The sequence below is a fragment of the Quercus suber genome, unplaced genomic scaffold, assembly GCF_002906115.3.
Source record: "Quercus suber isolate HL8 unplaced genomic scaffold, Cork oak 2.0 scaffold_303, whole genome shotgun sequence".
Classification (NCBI taxonomy): domain Eukaryota; kingdom Viridiplantae; phylum Streptophyta; class Magnoliopsida; order Fagales; family Fagaceae; genus Quercus; species Quercus suber.
In genome coordinates, this window is record NW_027069759.1 from 145,536 (window position 1) to 169,538 (window position 24,003).

Consider the following 24,003-nt stretch of genomic DNA (forward strand, 5'->3'; position numbering starts at 1 on the left):
GAAGATTTTCAAAAGGTTTTTTTCATTATTTATTTTTATAATTAAATATTATAAATTTTGATTTCAATAATAATTTAGTTTTTCATGATTTGCCCCATGTAACTTGAATTTTTTTTAATATAAAAAATAACCTATTTATTCTTTAAATTCAATTACCTTTTTTTTAGTTTATATATGAATATAAATTTATCTTTTTGCATCACACTAATATAATACTAGTATACTATATATATAATAAAAGTTGTGTTTTACACAATATGGTTGAACCAGCTATTTGGCTCCACCTTTTCCTTTATTATTTTCTCTCCTTAGAATTTACACCGCCTTTATTCTCTCATCTCTTTCTCAAGCAAGCTTGGAAATTAAGAAGGTGACAAATACGTTAGAGTTGAAAGAACAGGAAAAATACCACATATATTTAAATTAATTATCAAAGAATAATACAAAGTATCAGTGACCTTCCCTTTGGCACTGAGGAAGGACCCGAAACAATGCTAAAAAAAGCATATCCAAAGGTGTTGAACCAATAGAGAGTTCATCACAAACAAGGAAAAATAACTAGACTTTTTCTAATTGACAGACATGACATAATGCCATCAACTATTGCCCGAACACTATGGCTTATTTGAAGTAAGAATTTGTTGCAACGGGGATGACCAAGACTATGATATCCATCAGCAAATAGAATTAACACATTCAAACACTGGAGCGTTGTATATATTATAATTATATATTTCATACTAGTATAGATAAGACATGGAACCGGTTTTTTTTTTTTTGATCTCTTAAGTACACTAAACTGATAAAAGTGTGCAAAATTCCAAACTAGTAGTCAAATACGATAAGGTTAGGTTAATATTGATTTGGCTATTGCAACCTTAAGTCACCCTGATAGCTTAATGGTACCAAAATAAAAACTAATCCACAAAATGCCCTGAACAGCTAAATATTTGTCTATAAAAGCTTACAGATTTCATTAGAAAGATATCCATATATAGGACTCCAGCAACCTTAGCCTAAAATGGATTTTCTTTCACCTTCCCTATATTCTGCCATAGCTGGACTTACTGCTATAATTCTTTTCTCCCACTATCTTCTAAAGAGGTCAAGAGTTGGCGTAGCCAAAACAGTACCTATTGCTCCTGGTGCATGGCCTGTAATTGGTCACCTCCCTCTGTTAGGGGGAACCCAACCTCCTCACCTAACTTTGGGAGACATGGCTGACAAGTATGGACCACTTTTTACTATCAAGCTTGGATTGCATCCAGCTTTGGTGGTGAGCAGCTGGGACATGGCCAAAGAGTGCTTCACCACCAACGACTTGGCCGTGTCATCGCGACCCAATTTAGTAGGCGCAAAACACATGGGCTATAACTATGCCATGTTTGCATTTGCACCCCATGGTCCCTATTGGCGTGAATTGCGTAAAATAATCACGTTAGAGCTACTATCAACCCGTCGGCTTGACCAGCTTGCCTATATTCGAGTCTCTGAAGTTGAGATGTTCTTGAAAGGTCTATACAAACTTTGGACCAAGGAAAAGAACGGGCCAGGCCAAATTTTAGTGGAGTTGAAGCAATGGTTTGGGGACATGAGTCTCAACGTGATTCTTAGAATGATTGCTGGAAAGCGGTACTTTGGTGTTAATCATGATGTTGTTCATGAAAAAGAGGCACGGCGCTTCCAAAAGGCGGTGCGGGATATCTTTAATTTACTGGGTTTGTTTGTGGTGTCGGATGCAATTCCATATCTTAGGTGGTTGGATTTGGGTGGACATGAAAAGGCCATGAAGAGAACTGCAAAAGAGATTGACAACATTCTTGGGGAATGGTTGGAAGAGCATAAGCGAAAGAGAGTCCCCGGTAAAACTAAAGAGCAAGATTTCATGGACGTTATGCTTTCAGTCACTGATGGAGCAGACCTAGGAGGTTATGATCCTGACACAGTCAACAAAGCCACATGTTTGGTATGCGTGCTTCCTCTCTTAAAAAAGAGAAAATAATAATATGTCTAAATACACAATAAATTTCATATGATTGATGTATGATAAAAGAGATATCATAACAATCAAGAAAGTATTTTTGCACTAATCACATTCTATCACATTAAAATTGTGAAAACATTTATGAAATTTGTCATGCTTATATAGTATTGTTGTGTTTTTAAACCACTAAAATGATATGGATTGCTTTGTTTCACTGTATCATTTGGACATGAATAACAATTTTCATCATTTTGCAGAATATGATCATTGGTGGAAATGACACCATTGTAGTAACCTTAACTTGGGCAATATCACTATTGCTGAATAACCGCCATGTATTGAAAAAGGCCCAAGATGAGCTTGACGACCAAGTGGGCAAGGAAAGAATTGTAAACAAGTCGGACATAAATAAGTTGGTGTACCTCCAAGCCATAGTTAAAGAGACTTTACGTTTGTATCCCGGGGCACCACTATCAGGACCACGTGAATTCACTGAGGACTGCACCATAGGTGGTTACCATGTCCCAAAAGGCACTCGGCTAATCCCAAACCTTTGGAAAATCCAAACAGACCATCACAAATGGTCAGACCCATTAACGTTCAAGCCGGAAAGATTTCTCACCACCCACAAGGATGTTGATTTTAAGGGGCAAAACTTTGAGTTTATCCCATTTGGAAGTGGTAGAAGAATATGCCCCGGAGCATCTTTTGGAGTTCAAATGGTGCACTTAGCACTTGCTAGTTTTTTACACATGTATGACATTTCTACTCCCTCGAATGCAAAGGTTGATATGACTGAGAGCTTTGGACTCACAAACTTGAAAGCCACCCCACTTGAAGTTCTCATCACACCACGCCTGCACCTCACGAGCTTTATGGATTAGTCCGTCTAAATAGAAGTATAGAACTCCTAAGTGTGGTTGAATTTTTCTTATGGAGTTTGATGATGTAAAATGGAAATTTCAGTGCCTATATAACACTCTTTTGTCAAATATCATGACATGCACTTAATATTATGCTTCTGGTGCTCCAACTAGTGTATTGATCTGCAAGGACGGAACCAGGATTCGAACCTGGGCCAAAGCTTAAAACAATCCTTTTTTTTATTTTTTTTTATAAAAATAAAAATTAACATTTATTTCATATTCAACAAAATACTACATACAAAATACTACATACAAAATAAGTGTTTCTTAAACATTTGATATTATAAAAATATCAAAACAATCACAGAATAAACACTTTGGTCTCACAAATTCACAATCACAGTACTCACGTCCTAGTGGTCCCAATTTATGTCTTTATAGATAAAACTAAAACAAAAAAAAACTACAAACACAGGTCCACACAAAATTAAAAGTCACAATTACATAGTACAAAGCCACAAACTACTGGCCACACAACACACCACAATCACACAATCCATAAAAAGTCACAAACACAACACACCACAGTTCATAAGAAATGCAAAGGGTAGAGGGCCAGAGACAGAGCAATATAGCAAAGACAAAAAAAAAAAAAAAAAAAAAAAAAAAAAAAAAAAACACAAATATGAATTGAGAGGAGAGAAATTTCTTAGATTTACCATACCTTAGCCGATTCAACTCGTGTGTGAGTGTGAACAACAGCAAATGTAGATCAAGGATCTGAGGAGCAGTAGCAGCAACAGGCTAGCAATGATGGAGGCATTGAGGTTGAGTGGAGGAAGAGTGAGGTTAGGGTAAAAATTTGAGAATTGTAATTTAGGTTTTCAGTCCATATTTATTTTTTATTTTGTAGTTAATTTTAGTTTGTCCAAAGGTTATTGATGTTATACTTTAGACAATTTAATTCATTTAAACTAATAGATTTTCTTATTATTCTTGAGTTAAAGGGGCATGGATTTTATTTTATTTATTCTTTTTTTTTTCTTGTGGGTCAATATTTAAATATTTCAGAGAAGGAGAGCCAAAATATATATATTTAAGGGCAAATCTTAATTTTTGTGGGTCAATACCAGTTTTTTTTTTTTTTTTAATTTTGTTTTGGGGGGGGGGGAACTATAGGTCTGTCCCTGTTGATCCTAATGTTTTGGTACATGCTAATAGTCAATATAAGAAAACCTTTAAACTAATTAACAAGACTAAATGAATAATAATAATATTCGTGATTTATATATATACGTATTATGATGATGAATACTATTATGGATTCCATGTAAGAGAAACTTCAGTTATTTATACATGACGTCCATATCACTCTTTTGACAATTACATTTACTATGTAATTGTCATACATGTCATTCTCCCTAATCTTGATTGGAGAGAATGACATGCTCATTTGAAAATTAAATTAAATTATGTTTGTAATACAATCTACATTCTACATGCATATTGTGGCAGAGGCACTCATGGCCCCACTAATTTCTACCATTTTTTTTTTAACTTGCATAGATGAAAAGAATTTTTAATATTTAGAACTCACATATCTGGCTAATTTTTCTCTTAATTTGAACATTAGTTTATAATGTTCTCTCTCAATGCACAATCTTGTTCCAAACTCTAACTTTTTGCTCAATTGAAATATTAAATTAAATTAAATAAGAGTAGAGTGACTTGGTTCTATTTTGACTCAATTCAAAAAAAAAAAAAATCCACTAGTTTTTACATTGTGCTTAAGAGATTAAGTTTAGAAGAGTTTAGCTTACCTTCAATACTTTTTTAACTAGATATGTACCATTTTGTTTTAAATATACAATAGCAAGTGGTAGTGGATTTTAATCTCCATATTTTATTTAGTTAGTGGGTAATGTAGTAGTCTCTCATTAAAACAAAATAAGATTTATTTTTGAAAAGTACTAGAAGTAAGCCAAACTTAGTTCAAAGATTTTTTTTTTTTTTTTTTCCTTTTATACTTCCCTTTTAAAAGTTGTGGCTAGCGGTGGAGGCCCATCAAACATCTTTCACGCAAAAATACAATTCTTCCATATTAGATCATAGAAAGGACACAAAATTTTCTCCTTAATTATTCTCTGTTTTCTCCCAAAATTTGTTAACCTCCTAATCATTAAATTTTTAATTGATTTCCCTTTGTTTTAGATAATTGCAAATTACATTCCTAAAGTTTGGGGGTGTTTAAATTTTACACCTTAAAATTTCAGAATTTGCATTTTATCCCCTGAATTTTGGGAGTGTTTGGATTTTACACCCTAAATTTCAGAATTTTGATTTTATCCCCTAAATTTTAGGGGTATCTGAAACGTCAAGGTGAAAAATCTAAACACCCCAAACTTTATGGGTAAAATCCAAATTTTAAAACTTCAGAGGGTAAAATTCAAACACCCTCAAACTTTATGGGTGTAATTTGCAATTTATCATATGTATAAACACGCACACTAACCTCACCACACGCGCTTCACACATGTGTTGTGGCTTTTTTTTTTTTTTGGTTTAGAGTAAAAAAATTTCCAAAAATATAAAAGAGAAAAAAGCAACTAAAAATCATATAGAACAATCAAAATCATATGAGTAATAAAAAGATTAAAAAGAAAAGGCACTAAAAGAATTACATTATAGGAAGGGAAGAGGGTGAGATCGACGGTAGCCTTAGGGTGAGATCAGCCATGACTGGAGAAGGTGAGACCGTGAGTGAGATCAGTGAGATCAAGCGTGGCTGAGCGAGATCGATGGTAGCTGACGATATTGATAGCAGCTGGGCAAGATCATCGGCGGTGACTTTAAAGGGTGAGAGAGATTAAGAGGAATCAATGAAAGGAATAGAGGTAAGAGAGATTGGGAACCGGTGAGAGAGAACAGAGGTGAGAGAGAAGAAAAAAGAATAAAGTGAAGAGAGAGGAGAGAGAAAAGATAATAAAAAAATATTAAAACTTATACCATTTCTGTCTGTATGCTCTCATATTTGAGATTGTACTGTTCACTCATGTCAAATATTTTGGCATTTACAACATCTTATAAGAGTGATTTTTTGGTGTTTGGTGTGTCAAATGCCAAATATTTGGCATTTGACACACTAGTGCTCTAATTACTCACCAAATAAAATTACACACACTTGACACCTTATTCCTAGACACCTAGCTACTAACACTATGACACAACCACTCTTGACTTTCTTTTTTTCACTTCACACTAGTCTTGGTGCTTACCTGTTCTTCACCTCACTTCACACATCTCATATCAAAGTGGGAACCAAAGGTTCCTATCTAATTTATACAAGCATGAGGTCGGTTAAGTAACCGACATTAAGCCTCCGTTTGGATACCAATGAAAAATGAAAATTATTTCACTATTCAGTTTATTTTTGCTACTATTTATAAACCCCATTGCACTTTTTGGTACTATTTATAGGTCTCACTGTACTATTTCAGCTAACTTTTACCTTTATCTACAGTACTTTCAGCAATAAGTTTTCAGTTTCAACAAAATAAGAGGCATCCAAACAGACCCTAAAACTTCTAGCCTCATCTAATTTCTGCCACTAGAATTCTAGTAGTTCTAGGTCTTAGTTTATTATTATTTTTATTTTAATTTCTAGCCCCTTCTAGACTATTACAAAAATTCATGGCTGAGTTTCACTTCTTCATAGTAGTTCTCTAGATTAAAGAGAGACATCTCATAGAAAAATCCGAAATGCAAGAGAAATTTCTAGAGAATGAGAGAGAGGTGATGCTTGATTTTTAACATACATCAGCAAAAGATTCTTAGGTTAAGTTGCACAGTGTTAGCCAAAATCTAGTTCCTTCCCCTACCACCATTGTAGATGGGCATCTCCATAGAAGTAGAAGTAGAACATGAGTCGTTTCCTCATTGCTATGCCCACATCTCTCACATACTCTACTCACCGTAATGTAGTGGCATCAAACAATTACTTTTGTAGGCAACGAGTTTGTTTATGCTCTACAAAGGAAATGCTTGATTTTTTTTGGGATGTTTTGCTATTAAAGTTTCCTCCTTAAAGCTCCATGCCTTTTACCATAACAACTCCTTGGGTTGTTAATCTCCTCCTAAATCAATAGCATATGATAGGCTCTTTGAACTGTAAAATTGTCATTCTTTGTCTAGGAAAATTTGTATGTACTCAAGAGTATGGATAAATGGTATTCCTTTCTCTCACATTTATGATAGATCTTATCATAAATTTAATGAGTGGACTCCACCATGAATGTAAGAGAAGGGGGCACCATTTTTCGTGCTTCGAGAGTAACTAAGAATTACTCCTTTGTCTAAGCCCATATCAATTCCACCTATCACAACAAATTCAAACCCAACTCCATCACCGCCACCAACGGCAAACTTAGTATCAACTCATAAACCACCACCAACAACCACACAACCAAAAGAAAGAACCTCCAACACCCAAAAGAAACAATCTAACCATCAACACCACCACACAACTAAAAGAAAAGGCCCCTAACCATTAACGGCACAAACCCACCTCTAACATAGCCCAAGCCTCAAACCATAGTAACACCGATTCACACCTCACATCCACAACCACAACCATCCCAAACCCAACAACACGGTCAACCGAAAACAAAAATCTCTAAATCGGCGACCCAAGCTCACGAAAATAAGAAGAGAGAAAGGGATGGGCAAAGAGTGAGGAGTGAGAGGGAGAGAGAGGGACGAATGGATGGCTAGAGTAAGAGAGAAAAATCAATCTTGCCAAGGAGAGAGAGAGAGAGAGAGAGAGAGAGAGAGAGAGAGAGAGAGAGAGAGAGAGAGAGAGAGAAATGTAGAGTTTGTGCGGTGTACAATAAACAACCATTGGTGGTGGCCATATTTGATTTGAGTTTTCTTACAAAAAATTTCGATGAACTTATTTTTTTATGAATTCGAAAACACTAAAAAGTTGTTTTCATTTTTTGTTCTCAAAGCCATATTTTTGGATCTTGTTTTTAAAAACTGAGAACAAAAAATAGGGCTAAAGATATTTTTAGGTGATGGAACCCACAAAAGAACAGAAAATGAAATGAAACCCATATTTTTGGATCTTGTTTTTAACAATTGAGAACCAAAAATGGAACCAAACGTATTTTTAGGTGGTAGGATTCACGAAAAACATTAAACTTTTTTGTTCCAATTTTTGTTTTCAATTAAGAATTAAAGGGCAAAATGGGTGCCCAAATAGACTTTTCTTTTTCTTTTCTTTTTTTGGTAAGTTTAGTGTTTACATGTTTTATCATATATTTTTGTAACCTTGCTCTTTTTCTTTTTTTCTTTTTTTTCTTTTTTAACCTTTGTTTGGCTTTTACTGTTGGAAAGAACACAACATCTTCTTTCTAAAGCCATTCAATTTTTGGATCTAATTTTCATATCTTTGAGCTAGATGCTTTAGAAGGTAGTGTCAAAATTAATTTTGTTCCACAAGTTTAGAACCTGGTTTTCTTGGGTTTTTTTTTTTTTTTTTTTAAGCAAAGTTTCCACAATCCATGGATACCAAGTTGAAATTCATAATGAGACTTTTCCAACTACTCCTGATTTTGGCCAATCGATGGTTGTTTAATTATAATTTAATCAAGATAAAATTAAAATCAAGCTTATGGACACTTATTCCCAAATATTGGCTATGTTTTTAGCATGTTTCCAATATTTTTGAGATTTCTTGCTCCTTTTTATGTCATATTAGGGCTCATGGAGATATGGACCATTGTTTTGAGGAGAATTTAGTATCTCACAAAAATATTCTTGAATTTATCACAATTGTACGGTTGGATTTTGATAAAATTTGGATTGAGCCTAGGTTGACCGTAGTTAAACTCGAGATAAATGTTTGAAATTGTGAATTTTGATATTAAGTGACAAGGTTTAGTGTAAACTTGACTTCATTTGAGTGTTAGTCAACTCAATCAAAGGTTAACTTAAAAAGAGCATTTTGGTCATTTCAACTTAATACAATAAAATTGGGCATTTTGTCATTCAATTTGGGCAAATTAGATCACTTTTGTTGTTCCTACAACTCCAACATGAAAATATATGTATTTTGACATTTTAAGGTGAGAGTTGGCATTTGAACACAAAATGAGTATGAACCTCTCTATATAAAAAATATATATATATATATATAAATTAATTATATTTTACTCATATGTGGTTTAGGCTACTTTAACTTTATTAACTTGTAGTTTAAAAATTATCATTTTAACCAACTAAGATTAACCACATTACACTATCATCAATCATCTTATTACTTTCATCGTTAAAAACTTAATTAACATAAAAACAAGAAAGAGATCAAGATGTGAATACCTACCTTTGAAAATCACAATGAAACCAAAACACACGAAACACAACCTAGAATTTAATTTGGGGAATTAAAAAACAAAACAAAAAAGGGGCCACTACCACCATCAGTCCATCACCACCACCAGTTGAGGAGAAGAACAATTCCACCATATAGAAACAGAATGATTGTGTCCTATCCCAACCCCCCACGTATCCCTTTTGAAAAGTGGTCCACATCGACGTGCCCGCACCGAATAATCAACAACAACAAAAAAGGCTTCTTTCCTTTCTTTCCTTTCCTTTCCTTTCTCCTCAACCCCGCCACGCCACAACTGAAAACTCAAACCCACCTCACCTCACAACACAACTAATCATTTAGCTGTACCTGTCTCTCTCTCTCTCTCTCTCTCTCTCTAAAAATTCATATACTTTTCTCCACCATCGAATTCCTTTCTCTCTCCTCAATCTCCGCCCTTAGACCAGGATTTTCCAGATCCCTGTAACCAAACACTCCCCCTCCTCCCCCCATCTTTTCTCTCTTTTGATTTTCTCGAGAAAATAAATATATTTTTTTAAAAAAAATTAGGGTTAGGGTTAGGGTTTCAAGAAGAAACTCTCAGAGACAGAGAGATATAATGAGCTTTCAGGATCTCGAGGCTGGGCGGCCCTTGTCTTCGAGGCGAGACCGAGTCAATGGCAAGCAAGACTCAACCCAAGCCGTTGCCTCCGGGATCTTTCAGATCAACACCGCCGTGTCCACGTTTCAGAGACTCGTCAACACGCTCGGTACCCCAAAGGACACGCCTGAGCTCCGCGAGAAGCTGTCAGTTCCTCTCTCTCTCTCTCTCTCTCTCTCTCTCTCTCTCTCTCTCTCTCTCGCTTTAATGCTATGAATTTTGCTTGGAAGAAGAATTCAATTCTTGCGTATAGGTTGTTTTTTGTTTTTTTTTTTTTTTGGTTGAATTGAATTGAATCATTGAGATCAAAATGTAGGATTGATTTAAAGGCCTGCTTGCTATTTGTAACCTTTTGAATTAGGTTCAATTTTTGAGCAAAAATCGTAGAAGATGTTTGCTTTTGAAAGCAATGCTGGTTTAGTGTTTTAGTTTTGAATATGATGATTTTTTTTCTTTAATTGTATTGGTAAATTACACATGCACTTAATGGGTCTTGAACTCACTGACTCACCTAGAAGGTGTATTTTGAGCTAAATTTATATGCTTTGTTTTATTTTACTTATCGAAAAAGAACTTTGTTGTATCATGAAAGCACAGTTAGATTGTTTGGCCATTCTAATCTTTGTGGTATTTGGAGATTGGGTTATAACAGAATAGAATAGTCCATTTCTGTATGCAGTCTTAGGATTAAAAATAAAGGGCATATGATATGATGCTTATTTTTTAGATGAAGATCGGATTTTTGGTTGTCCAATCCACCAATATGTGTTATAATGACACCATGTTCTAATTGCTTTTAGCCAGTTTTTTTTTTTTTGGTTAGTTGAGAATAAGCTTAAAGCTCACTGTTTGTTAGTCTTAAGGTGATGGATAATAATCCTAGTATGGGGATGGATCCATTATCTAGAAGCACCACTTGGTGGATGGTGCTAAAAGTGAAACCAAATGTTTTTAGAATTCAAATTTTTCCTCTTTGCTTTAATTTTGTTTTATACTTATGTTTTTTTAAGAATGTGTCTTTCATCTAATTTCAGGCCAGCAAAAAAATTGCTGATGCTAAACTTGCAAAAGATTTTCAAGCAGTGCTGAGAGAATTTCAGAAGGCTCAGCGGCTGGCAGCTGAGCGGGAAACAGCATACACTCCTTTTGTTCCCCAATCAGTTCTTCCTTCTAGGTAATTGGGATGGTCTTTAACAATTAAGCATGCAGCTTTATTATTTTGTTCCTTCTTTGTCTGTGACTTTGTTCACACATGCTTGCAAGAAACGGAACTTTTTGAAAACTGAAAAGTGAGCTGATCTACCAAATATGAGAATACTTTAGTTTTGGGTATGCAATAAATGAGAATACTCTAGTTTCTTGTTGTTTAGAACTTTCTGTGCATTCATTAAAAAAAAAGGACTTGCCTGTGCAGCTCACCTAGTGGTTAGTAATACGTTATACTATTATGCAGTTTAATTTTGAAGTTTCCTTTCCATGTATAATATCTATCTTACATTGTGCCATGCTTTATTCAGCTACACAGCAAGTGAGATAGATATAAGTTCAGATAAGAGTCCAGAACAGCGTGCTCTTCTTGTGGAATCCAGAAGGTGAGTTTTGTTCGCATTAATGATGTCTTTACTTCGTCCATTTGGGCCCTATTCAATTGTTCTAAAACAATTATTGTGAAATTAATATTATGTTAACCTTAAAACTACGTTGTCCAATTTTCGGAGTCTTTTTTTTATCATAATTATTTTCTTAGTCTTGAGCGCTTTCATTTTATACTTGTTCCTTTTTTCTTTTTTTTTTTTTTTTTTTCTTTTTTGTGGGTTGGGTTTTAGAACTTATGGTTATGTTTTAAATTTCAAACCAAAATTTGCTGATTGTGGTTTCTCTTCAAGTTTAGGTAAAATGGACATGTATCTTTGCTAATCTACATACAAGCCTACAACAACAATAGCAACCATGCCTCCAAACAATGAAAAACTCCCATTTTCCACCCAACCAAATGGACCATAAGTGAGATTGATATATGATTTCCCTTGATCTCTATTATGTTGTATTGTGGTCAAGATCATATTATCAGGTTGCTGTCTGTTTGGTCTCCTCATTTTAATGAAGAATGTCTCTGAACTTATATTTTGTAGGGATAAAATACTTCTGTCTCCCTTAGAGTTAATGAAAACTAAAGACGTGTCCTCCCTCATAATTGTTGAAATTCCTCAGGCCTTCCATGTGGTGCATATGTGGCAGACACTCTGGATCCATTCAATCACACTGCCACAGATGAAACTATTAATAGCATTGTTGAAATGGTACGAAATGCATGCAATACCCTTAGTCTTGTTTGCTCAAAATGAAGATAATCCTAATTTTTGTAGAAAATGCTAGGACCAGAATGTCAATTTGCATTTAATGACAAACTTGGATTAAAGTGTCGTTATAGAAAACACAAGGGATGTCAGTGTCTTTGCCTAAATCAAAGGGAGTTTGGCATAGTGGATCCAATATTTTATAGGAAAGGGTCTTGAAGTAACATATTGAAAGAAATCTCTTCTTTTTTCTTCTCCTAAACATGATTGCAATATATTTAGGGGCAAAGTTTATATCCAAACTAGTTTGGATATAGTCGCTCCAAACCTTAAAAAGATGACATGTGTCCTTCATCATATACAAGGCACATGACTGACTTGACAAAACCACACTAACCCAGTTAACTCCAATCTCTCTCTCTCCCTCCTTTGTACAAGACCCACCCACCCAACCGGATCCCCTCTCCTCTCTCCACCAATCAAGCCTCCCAATCCCTTCACTGTTTCCACCACTGGCCAATTTCCACCCTGTATCCACCACCTCACCCACTTTTCCACTCCACCGGTCTCTCTCCACTTGATTTTCTAAAAAAATTACAGCATACTCGATCGACTAGATCTCATAATTGATGTGAAAATTTCAAAATTCTTATCTTCCCGTAGATTGATTAATGGGTATATTGTTGTAAAGTTTTGAGCTTTAGATAGATATTTAAACCAAACACTATTGTGAATAACGTCTTCTGAGCTTGTATCAATTTTTGGGTTGGGGGGGGGGGGGGGGGGGGGCATTAAGTTGGGTGGGTGGATATGAAGGAGAAGAGAGAGGGAGAGAGAGAAAATAGGAGGGTTGGCCGGTGGTGGATACAGGGTGGATGGGTGGGCTGATGGAGGCAAGGAAGGGATTGGGAGGCTTGATCAGTGGAGAGAGAGAGAGGATCCAGTTGGGTCAGTGGGTCTTGTCCAGAGAGAGAGAGAGAGATTGATTGATTGATTGAAGTCAACTGGAGTTGAGTGTGGTTAAATTTTGTCAACTTAGTCATGTGCCTTGTGCATGGTGAAGGACACGTCATCTTTTTAAGGTGGTTTGGAGGGACTGTATCCGAACTAGTTGGATATAAACTGTCTTATATTTAGTGCCAGAAGAACATTGAAACCTCAACCACGGAGGCCAGTGCGCATGTGAAGAGTTATATATATTGTGGGCATTTCTCTTTTTATATACTTTTGACTATAGAGTTTGCATTTAGGCTTTGTTTAAACCAGTTTCATTAATTGCATCCACTTTTAACTTTTGAGTGATTTGTGCTGCAGACAGGAGGTCTTGCTTCTGGACAATGAAATTGCCTTCAACGAGGCTGTAATTGAGGAAAGAGAGCAAGGTATACAAGAAATCCAGCAACAAATTGGTGAAGTGAATGAGATCTTTAAAGATCTTGCCGTACTGGTCCATGAGCAAGGAACCATGATTGGTAAGTCATCTGACTTATTCTCTAGAAGTCACCCATATTTGTTTGTGTCTGGCTCATTTCATCACATGTCAAGCGTATTTTGTTTGCAGATGATATTGGCTCCAATATTGAGGGTTCTCACGCAGCAACTGCCCAAGCAAAGTCTCAACTTGCAAAAGCTGCAAAGACCCAAAGATCTAATTCGTCTCTGGTAATTTATGATGCCTAANATTGCTTTTAGCCAGTTTTTTTTTTTTTAATATATATATATATATATATTATATGCTGTTTAGTTATCCTCGTACTCCACAATGTTCAGGTTATAACCTCAATTTTGTAATGAATAAATTTCAAATAAAATGGCTGCTAGATGTGGTGTGTAATTAGTGGAATTTAAGTTGTGTGCTCTGGAAATTCTATACATGATATCTTTAAGGGCTACTGTTTCAATGTGACCAACTTGTTTCTTTATTTCTTTGATTTGGTCACTGCCTCTGTTTTGATCTTTGTCAAGAAATTAATTTCATGACAACTTTCCATCTTTGCTGCTCCTCATTGATTATCTTTGAACTTTCAGGCACAAGACAAGGCAACATATTGGGCAATTAGTGAAGGATACGTCGGCTAAACTTAACAAGCTAGTGAAATAGATCATCACGCTGAAGTTAATGTAAGTAGTTTATAATTTTAATTTCTCATCTCTGTCTGTCTACCTGCCTACTTCTCATAAATGGTGTAGAAGCTCTCTTTGATCTTCATCTAAAAAATTAAGATGAATATGCAACTATAGCTTTCCCTTAAGTTTTTTATGATTGTATACTGAAGAATTATCATGCCAATAGTTTTAATTACTGAATACTTCATGGGCTGTTTGGAATTTCATAGACCTGGTTAGTTGAGAATAAGCTTAAAGCTCACTGTTTGTTAGTCTTAAGGTGATGGATAATAATCCTAGTATGGGGATGGATCCATTATCTAGAAGCACCACTTGGTGGATGGTGCTAAAAGTGAAACCAAATGTTTTTAGAATTCAAATTTTTCCTCTTTGCTTTAATTTTGTTTTATACTTATGTTTTTTTAAGAATGTGTCTTTCATCTAATTTCAGGCCAGCAAAAAAATTGCTGATGCTAAACTTGCAAAAGATTTTCAAGCAGTGCTGAGAGAATTTCAGAAGGCTCAGCGGCTGGCAGCTGAGCGGGAAACAGCATACACTCCTTTTGTTCCCCAATCAGTTCTTCCTTCTAGGTAATTGGGATGGTCTTTAACAATTAAGCATGCAGCTTTATTATTTTGTTCCTTCTTTGTCTGTGACTTTGTTCACACATGCTTGCAAGAAACGGAACTTTTTGAAAACTGAAAAGTGAGCTGATCTACCAAATATGAGAATACTTTAGTTTTGGGTATGCAATAAATGAGAATACTCTAGTTTCTTGTTGTTTAGAACTTTCTGTGCATTCATTAAAAAAAAAGGACTTGCCTGTGCAGCTCACCTAGTGGTTAGTAATACGTTATACTATTATGCAGTTTAATTTTGAAGTTTCCTTTCCATGTATAATATCTATCTTACATTGTGCCATGCTTTATTCAGCTACACAGCAAGTGAGATAGATATAAGTTCAGATAAGAGTCCAGAACAGCGTGCTCTTCTTGTGGAATCCAGAAGGTGAGTTTTGTTCGCATTAATGATGTCTTTACTTCGTCCATTTGGGCCCTATTCAATTGTTCTAAAACAATTATTGTGAAATTAATATTATGTTAACCTTAAAACTACGTTGTCCAATTTTCGGAGTCTTTTTTTTATCATAATTATTTTCTTAGTCTTGAGCGCTTTCATTTTATACTTGTTCCTTTTTTCTTTTTTTCTTTTTTTTTTCTTTTTTGTGGGTTGGGTTTTAGAACTTATGGTTATGTTTTAAATTTCAAACCAAAATTTGCTGATTGTGGTTTCTCTTCAAGTTTAGGTAAAATGGACATGTATCTTTGCTAATCTACATACAAGCCTACAACAACAATAGCAACCATGCCTCCAAACAATGAAAAACTCCCATTTTCCACCCAACCAAATGGACCATAAGTGAGATTGATATATGATTTCCCTTGATCTCTATTATGTTGTATTGTGGTCAAGATCATATTATCAGGTTGCTGTCTGTTTGGTCTCCTCATTTTAATGAAGAATGTCTCTGAACTTATATTTTGTAGGGATAAAATACTTCTGTCTCCCTTAGAGTTAATGAAAACTAAAGACGTGTCCTCCCTCATAATTGTTGAAATTCCTCAGGCCTTCCATGTGGTGCATATGTGGCAGACACTCTGGATCCATTCAATCACACTGCCACAGATGAAACTATTAATAGCATTGTTGAAATGGTACGAAATGCATGCAATACCCTTAGTCTTGTTTGCTCAAAATGAAGATAATCCTAATTTTTGTAGAAAATGCTAGGACCAGAATGTCAATTTGCATTTAATGACAAACTTGGATTAAAGTGTCGTTATAGAAAACACAAGGGATGTCAGTGTCTTTGCCTAAATCAAAGGGAGTTTGGCATAGTGGATCCAATATTTTATAGGAAAGGGTCTTGAAGTAACATATTGAAAGAACCCCCCCCCCCCCCCCCTTTTTTTTCCTGGGACAAAATGACAAAGGGCGTTGACCTCCTTGTTTACACTTTTATTTCAGAATGATGGTCAGAGTGTGGTTGCCCTCCTCTTGGGCCACTGATTTCATCTGTTAACCTTCAAATTTTTTTTTTTTTTGGTTAATCAGGTTTTTATTTTTCTGTGCAGACATGCTTGCTCTTGGTGATATTCGGGATTGTGCTTCTCATTGTAGTCATAGTACTTGCGGCTTAATCAGAAGCTCTCTGATTCGATAATAGAGTGAATTCAGAATGTGGCCACTGCTGCAGCAACAAGATAGAATCGCGTTGCTAATTCTTCAAAAGTGTTGTTTTACGAGGCATCAAGGCTGACGGAAGTGTCATTTCTAGTCCAAGGTAGTATATAAATCGGTTGTCTTTTTATGATATTGGGTTGTTTTTATTTGGGTGGTGGGGTGTTTGTTCTTGTCCGTAAGTCGGTGTTTGGGGTTTTGAGGATGTGTTACATTCTTACAGCTTCTTGTGGTGTTTGGGGTTTTGGAGGGTCTGTTTTACAGTCTTACAGTCTTACTGCTTCTTGTGGTGTTTGGGGTTTTGGAGGATGTGTTACAGGCTTACAGCTTCTTGTGTAATGGTCACTTTATTCTATTTATAATAAAATTCATTATTCTTTGGGTTTATTTATTTATTTTTTCATCCTTATGCTCAAATTGGCAATAGCTTTTCCCATGTTTCCTTTCCATCTACACAACCATTGGCAGGGACATTTGACTTTGTGCCTCGGTCGGCATATACTTTTACAATGTTGGAGTCCAAAAAAATTCTTACCTTTATTACCATTTTAGTCTCCATTTTTCATGAACTTTTTTTATTATTATAAATAATTTGAGTGATGTCAAGATACTATAAGTTTGATTCTAATAATTTTTTTTTTTTTGGGGGAGAAATTGTTAGTAATTTTAGCATTATGCTTTAAATTTGGCCGAAGTACAGTTTCCGGTGGGCTGATGCTCGCTCCAACGAGTATTATTGCCAAGCTAGAGTCGCTCGTTTAGGATCCAAAGACCATCAAGAAAAGAGGTAGGCCCCTTGGCGAAATGATCTTATTCCCTCTCTTAACACCCTACACCTACCCCGATCCCACCCAAAATCTTCCCTCTCCCTTCATCATTAAAAAGAAGAGCCACCATAAAGTTGGAAGTTGGGGAATGGTTGAATTTTCCATGTGTGTGTTAGTAATAGCTTTGGATCTTGAGTAAGAATGTAGGGATTGTTGTCTTTGGAAGTGATATTGCCAATGCCGTTTGTGCTTACTTAGCACAGGTTGACAACTAATTCGATCTTCAAACCCAATGTCAAATTTGGTTACTAGAAAATTGAGGTTAAGAGTAACCTCCAAGCATATTCCAAAATTGATTCTCAAAAAAAAAAAAAAACAAAACAAAAAACAAAACAAAACAAAAAACAAAAAAAAAAAACAAGAAAAGGATATTCTAAAAATGATCATTACAGTTTTGTATTTAAATTATATGGTTACTTCAAACCACCCCCCACCCCACCTTTTATTTTCCCAATGTTCTCTTTCCTTTGTTCATCATTAAAATGAAGAGCCACCATCAAGCTAGGGAAATGGTTGAATTTGTCAGCGGTGTGAAAGGCCAACTAGACATTACTGCCTTGGTTCATAAATAAATAAATAAATAAAAATAAAAAGGCATTACTGCCTTGAAGAAGATAGGAGAACACTAACAAGAGAGGAACTGTAGGCAGATATTAGTCGTCACTCTGGGCCAAGGGATATAACTTAGTGCATAAAAAATAAGGTTTTAAAAAATTTATAAATAAAAACTACTAAAATAAAAAATAAATAAATAAATAAGCTTACATGTGAATCAAATACGAAGTGCACTTCTCTCCAATCGTTTTCCTTTTATTTTATTTTGGATAGCTTCACGAATTTTCCTGTGCATATGAAGGTTTGCACAGATGGTGTCACCTTTAATAGGCGAGACGTGTGAGTACGCAAGTTGTGAAGCGATCTTATACTAAAGAAACTACTTTTATTTTCCATAACAAAAAAGAAAGAAAGTCAACTTAATCAACCTTACTCTAATAGGGTGTGGCGTTATATTCCAAACTTAATTATGCACTCCTTCAAATGAAACAGCTAAAGCATGAGTCTCTATTGCTCCAGAAACTAAGGATTTAGAGAGGTAGACAAAAAATGTAGGGATTGTTATCTTTGGTAGTAATATTGCTAATGCTGACATTCACAAGCACAAGCTAATCATTGATTCAAACTTCAAATCAAAAGCCAAATTCTATTTCTAGAAAATCGAAGGATCAACAGCTAAGTGTAATGGCTAAGAAAGCAAGGCAAAGATAATTTCTTCAATTCAATAAGAAAGGAAATCAATGGGAAGTAAATTGAAGCGAGAAATGTTCTCTCCCTCAGGTTCACATATCTTTCTTCGTTCAAAACCTAGTTAGTAAATACACGTACGTACGTATCTAATATTGAATAAAACTCCCGTCCAACGTTATGTTTCCAATGGTACCAGAAGTTTCGCGTTTTTTATAAACTACAACTGCAATAGGCGTTTGTTACGGAAGCAATAAAAATCGGCTTGTTAAATAGGTCTGGTTTCAGGTTTAAAAATCATGTCTAGTTAAAAGATAGAGTAGGATAAAACTTTAATGAAACCTACTGGCGTTAAACATTGAACCATGGTTATAGTGTAGAAAAAAATGTTTAAGAAACCTATTCGGCCAAACACAATGATTCCTATCTAATATATTTATTTTATTAAATCCTGATTCTTGAACTTAAATCCAACCATATTTTCTCAAAAATTAAAAATTAAAAAGTCCAGAACTTAAAATAAAAACAAAATCTGCAAATAATGAGAATTAACTCATGTTCCCAAGTATCAACACAATATATAAATAAATAAATATATATATATATATATATAAATTTTAAATCAATAATAATTAAAAAAAATTAAAATCATAATTTTCCTATGAAAAAAGAAGAGAATTTATCACTAAATTACAAAACTCTTAACAATCATTTTTAGTTTTATAAATGTCATTATATTGGGTTGTTTCACTAATTATTGAAACTAGTAAGTTGCCCGTGCAATGCACGGATAATTTTGTAATATTTTATGTAAGATGGTTTTGGATAATATTGTGTATATATATTATAAAGAAAAAGTAAACTAAATTAGAGTAAAGAAACATATACATTTTAAGGTATTAAAAATTAGTTTAATAGCTTCATTGCATATTTGTACCCTTCTTAAGGTACGATTTTTTATTTATTTATGTATTTTTAAATCATGAAACCAAAAATAAATGCAAAAGAGTAACGGGACCATGAAAATTAAAAAATTTGTGTTGTGTTCACATATTTCATACCATGAAATGAAAGTTTGTCCAACTCTCTGATTGTCTTCCCCTTATTGATAGTGCGACATTATGACATGGTTTGGACAAATGTGTATACATGTGTCTTATAGATGATTTAAAATTGAACCATGGTAGAATATGGCTTTACATTGTGCACCAAATACTCTCTCTACTTATATACCCAAAACAAACACTATCTAACCAAATTACCCACCCCTAATTTTAAAAAGAAAAAGGAAAAAAAAAAAAAAAAAACCCGTAGGGGTTTCAGTGTCTTGATGGTGTTGGGTAGCCTGTATAACAAAGGAGGTGACCCCTTAGCAACATAGTAGCATAAGTATTGTGAAAATTTATATGTTACAGATTATAGATACCAAAGTCAATATGAAGGATGGTTTACAACTTATTTACAGAACACAGACATGGCAGTAGGTACAGGCATATAACAGAGTAAAGGTGCAACCATATGATGCCACTTTTTTTTTTTTTTTTTGGAGAATCCATATGATGCCACTTTAATTGTGCATTCACCAAATGAAGGTAGTTCTAAGAATGTTGATTTTTTGTGTTGTATGCTTGTATGCAGTAGAGGTGGGTTCAATGAGTTGAAAGCAAAGCTAAGCCAATCAAAATTAAGGTCGAAGTTGAAAAGAGAAATTAACAAAACAAAAAAACAAAGGTAAAAATTTGAGTTATAGTTATTATAGAATAACTGCTAAAGCTTATAAAAGTAGAGAATGGTAGACTGCTTGTCAGTGCAGCGATATCCTCATGAAGAATATACCAACCTCTTTACATTTAAAAGCGGAGGTTCATCTGGATACTTCTCTGTGTGTGAGAAAATCAAAGCTAGCTCAACTGCATCCGCGTTTTATATAAAAATCCACAACAATTTTGTTTTCTTCAGGGCCTTATCTGGTCAGTTATTACTATTAGTCCTTAATTATTATTTTTTTCTTTTTTTTAAAATACTAAAATGGTGGGTGTGCTAAAAGACATGAAGAATAGAGAAAAGTGTCGTGTAAGTTTAGTAAATTAATGAGACATTAATAAGCTAACAGTAAAATAAGTTAATATGAACTTTTGGATAAGAAAAAAAAAAAAAAAAAAGTTAACAAAAGAGGTAAAAAAAAAAATGTTAAATGCAAAATTAGAGCGTTACTTGGCAAGACTTCATGCACTCATACATGAGATCCCTGCTTTATATATATATATATATATATTGATGATTATTCCTTTATAACTCCTAATCACTAATCAGCATGAGTCTAAAAAAACTTTGTGATAAGACTTTATCAAACATACAAAATAAGCATATATTTTTTTTATCTTTAAAAAAAAAAAAAAAAAGGATATTGCTATTGTGTTCATCCTTATAAGAATTTAAGCACAGATTAAATTTTCATTATTTTTGACAATTTTTCTTTGATTCCTTTATAATTTATATATTGTGTTGGTTTAAATGAATTTTTTCTCAAGCTTTCAAAGAATGAACTTTAGATAAGATGTTCAACTTTTATACGCCAAGCATTGACTGTAAATCTTGTTCGTGGAACAAATCAAGATAAGAAATTAAGAATATGGTCCATTTTGGTTGGCTTGATTTGTCTAGACATCAATTTTCTCTCTTGCCAAAAGTCCGACTTTTAGGCGGAAGTTTCCTTGGTTATTACTTGTATACAAAATTCCAAGATCATTAAATTGGAATAGGTCCCTTATTGACCTAACCAATTGGAATAGTATGAAATTTCTTCCCATCCACACTAAACGTTGTGTACACTCCAAATTTTTTCTGCATCTCATAATGATATGTTGTGGAAAGGTGTCATCCAAGTCCAACATGATTGAGAGTTATAGTTGAGACTATAACCCAGAAGCTTTACTATTCAATACTTTGCGAGAAAAACTAAACACTCATTTGATGTAATAGGAGACTATGGAATTCGACATTGTATACACTGGGATTTATTCTTGATGTTGTGAAATTGCTGTAGGTACTAAAAACTATAGGCTGATTAGTTGGCAAGTCATGTTCTTTAAGCGTGAAAAGTCTACGATGGAAAACTTTTATGTTCCTACAATAAATGTTTTGGAGAGAAAATTGTTAGCCCCCTCATCCCATTGGGACCCCCCTATTTATACAAAGGAAAAAGGGTCCAATATTCCTGAGTATAACTTAGTTACATGGAATTTTTGTGCAATTGTGCCTACATTTCTTTTAAAAATTTAATTATAATTTTAAACTCTAATTTGGTGATTTTTATATGATTTTTGTGGTTTAATATTTGATTTAGTAAAGACATATTAGCCAAAAGAAACGAAGGTAGAGCTATTAAAGAAATCTATACTTTTAGATTAGCAATTACCGATGGCCAATGCTGCATTGTCATTTGTGGTTGTGGAATGAATAAGCGGTATGTTGTTTGGGCGAGTAATTAAGGCCAAGCAATTAACCATATTAAAAGGGATTAGCAACTTTTTTCTTTCTCCTTTGCCATTTATGGTATGTATATGCCTTTTTCACATATGCTCAAGTGAATTACCCATTAGGATTTCCCTTAATTATGATAAACATATTAATTTTTTTTTTAAGGGAAGTTCTATATTTATTGAATGAGATATATATATATATATATATGTCGAGGGCCATGTAGCTGAATTGGCACCTCCCCATACACAAAGTGTCTAGGGTTTAAGGGAGAAAATGTTCAAATTGTGGGAGTCAAGGAGAAAAGGTTTAAGTTGTGGGGTTAGCATAGATACTGTAATTATTTCTAAATAATAAAATAAATATATATATATATATATATTGTTTTCCTTGAGCTAAAGCAGTTGCGATGGATGTGTGGAGTGGATGGTTTTTTTTTTTTTTTAGTCCTTGAGTATTTTGGGTTGTTTCAAATGAGTAATGGCTCCTCTTAGGCTCCTAAAATTTTTGGTTTGTTGATTTTGCTATCTATAACTCGATTCTTCTTTACCTAATAAAGTTTGGAATTTTTTTGTAAGTATATTTTTTCTTCAAGAAAATGAATAGAAATCTACCTTCATGTTCATGCTCATGTTAATGTTCATATTTGTAAACCTAAATCATATTTAAGCCCTTAATTTTAAAAAGAAAAAGGAAAAAAAAAAAAAAAAAAACCCGTAGGGGTTTCGGTGTCTTGATGGTAGTAGGTGGCCTATATAACAAAGGTGGTGACCCCTTAGATTCCTCTTTCTCTCTCTTTCAAATGTTTTGTCAGTCTTAGATTTTTTTATTTTGGTAATGTATAGTGAAACAGTGCATTTTATATAACAATCCACAACATTTTTGTGTCTCTCTATCTTTCTTCAAGGCCTTATCTGGTTAGTTATTATTATTAGTCCTTAATTATTATTTTTTTGCTTTTTTTAAAATACTAAAATGGTGGGTGTACTAAAAGACATGAAGAATAGAGAAAGGTGTGGTGTAAGTTTAGTAAATTAATGAGACATTAATAAGCTAACAGTAAAATAAGTTAATATGAACTTTTGGATAATAGTAAAAATACTTAATGAAAGAGGTAAAAAGAAAAAAAAAATGCACAAAGCAAAATTAGAATGCCACTTGGCAAGACCTCATGCACTCCCGCATATGGTCTCTGCTTTTATATATATATTGATGAGTGTTTTTTATATAATAATTCAATAGTTTGGGGTAAAGGGAATTTAAACTATGAATATCTCCATTGAAAACACCAGAAAGTGTCAACTAGTTGAGCTACAAGATTTTTTGTCATGTTTGACGACAATTAAAAGGTTATGATGCAAAAATTATTGTATTTATCTCAAAAATATATATGGTAAATGTCTCCGTATTTTTGTTACGAATTTTTCAAAAATAAACATATTATACTTGTACAATATGTTCATTTTTTTTCACTGTTTCTGTATTTTTCTGCCAAATTTTTGAAATGTACTTTTTTAAAAGATGTCAATTTATACTCATCCGTATACTTACTATATTAAATATGTATCATGTTTTACTAACTATAGTTTATAATAGAGAGATAATCTTAAGTGGAAAATATAAAGAAGAAAAATTATAAATTTAACCGTTATCTTCCCAAGTTCAAACCAAGTCAAATCTTTGTAAGATATTGAAGTTAGTGATAAAGATCTTATGAAAACTTGGGAGAATTCTTGTACCGTAAAACTTTGAAGGTAACCTTCATTTGTTTATAACACAAGAATGGTTTGTTTAATTTTTCCAAAGAAAAACTATCATATTTATGAACATATTATGGATTTTTTTTTTAATAGATTAAAAAATGAATGATTTATTCAAGAAAAAGTAAGAGTAGAAGAAGTATTACGGATCATTAAAAATACGAAGTT

The 24,003-nt window shown here is 33.8% G+C and overlaps 3 protein-coding genes across 3 annotated transcripts; all 3 read left to right on the forward strand.

Annotated features, from left to right (window-relative positions):
- Nucleotides 1-1,006: 1,006 nt before the first annotated feature.
- Nucleotides 1,007-2,883, forward strand: LOC112023940 (cytochrome P450 CYP82D47). Its single transcript, XM_024056565.2, has 2 exons — nt 1,007-1,966; nt 2,242-2,883. Exons 1-2 carry the CDS (start codon nt 1,022-1,024, stop codon nt 2,866-2,868), a joined length of 1,572 nt encoding a protein of 523 aa, XP_023912333.2. The 5' UTR covers nt 1,007-1,021; the 3' UTR covers nt 2,869-2,883.
- Nucleotides 2,884-9,491: 6,608 nt separating this feature from the next.
- Nucleotides 9,492-16,913, forward strand: LOC112023927 (syntaxin-22). The gene is made up of 6 exons (XM_065782459.1): nt 9,492-10,031; nt 10,916-11,055; nt 11,399-11,473; nt 13,493-13,650; nt 13,740-13,840; nt 16,421-16,913. Exons 1-6 carry the CDS (start codon nt 9,840-9,842, stop codon nt 16,484-16,486), a joined length of 732 nt encoding a protein of 243 aa, XP_065638531.1. The 5' UTR covers nt 9,492-9,839; the 3' UTR covers nt 16,487-16,913.
- LOC136071333 (syntaxin-23-like) lies at nt 13,989-16,206 on the forward strand. The gene is made up of 5 exons (XM_065782481.1): nt 13,989-14,004; nt 14,268-14,299; nt 14,736-14,875; nt 15,219-15,293; nt 15,833-16,206. Exons 1-5 carry the CDS (start codon nt 13,989-13,991, stop codon nt 16,074-16,076), a joined length of 507 nt encoding a protein of 168 aa, XP_065638553.1. The 3' UTR covers nt 16,077-16,206.
- Nucleotides 16,914-24,003: the final 7,090 nt, after the last annotated feature.

Excerpts from the sequence above, each read along its gene's own strand:
- LOC112023940 (XM_024056565.2), top strand. The coding sequence starts at position 1,022 with ATGGATTTTCTTTCACCTTCCCTATATTCTGCCATAGCTGGACTTACT. Across the intron at positions 1,967-2,241 it reads TCAACAAAGCCACATGTTTG|AATATGATCATTGGTGGAAA; the intron begins GTATGCGTGCTT and ends ATCATTTTGCAG.
- LOC112023927 (XM_065782459.1), top strand. The coding sequence starts at position 9,840 with ATGAGCTTTCAGGATCTCGAGGCTGGGCGGCCCTTGTCTTCGAGGCGA. Across the intron at positions 10,032-10,915 it reads AGCTCCGCGAGAAGCTGTCA|GCCAGCAAAAAAATTGCTGA; the intron begins GTTCCTCTCTCT and ends ATCTAATTTCAG. Across the intron at positions 13,651-13,739 it reads TGAGCAAGGAACCATGATTG|ATGATATTGGCTCCAATATT; the intron begins GTAAGTCATCTG and ends TTTTGTTTGCAG.
- LOC136071333 (XM_065782481.1), top strand. Across the intron at positions 14,300-14,735 it reads ATCATCACGCTGAAGTTAAT|GCCAGCAAAAAAATTGCTGA; the intron begins GTAAGTAGTTTA and ends ATCTAATTTCAG. Across the intron at positions 15,294-15,832 it reads CTTCTTGTGGAATCCAGAAG|GGATAAAATACTTCTGTCTC; the intron begins GTGAGTTTTGTT and ends TATATTTTGTAG.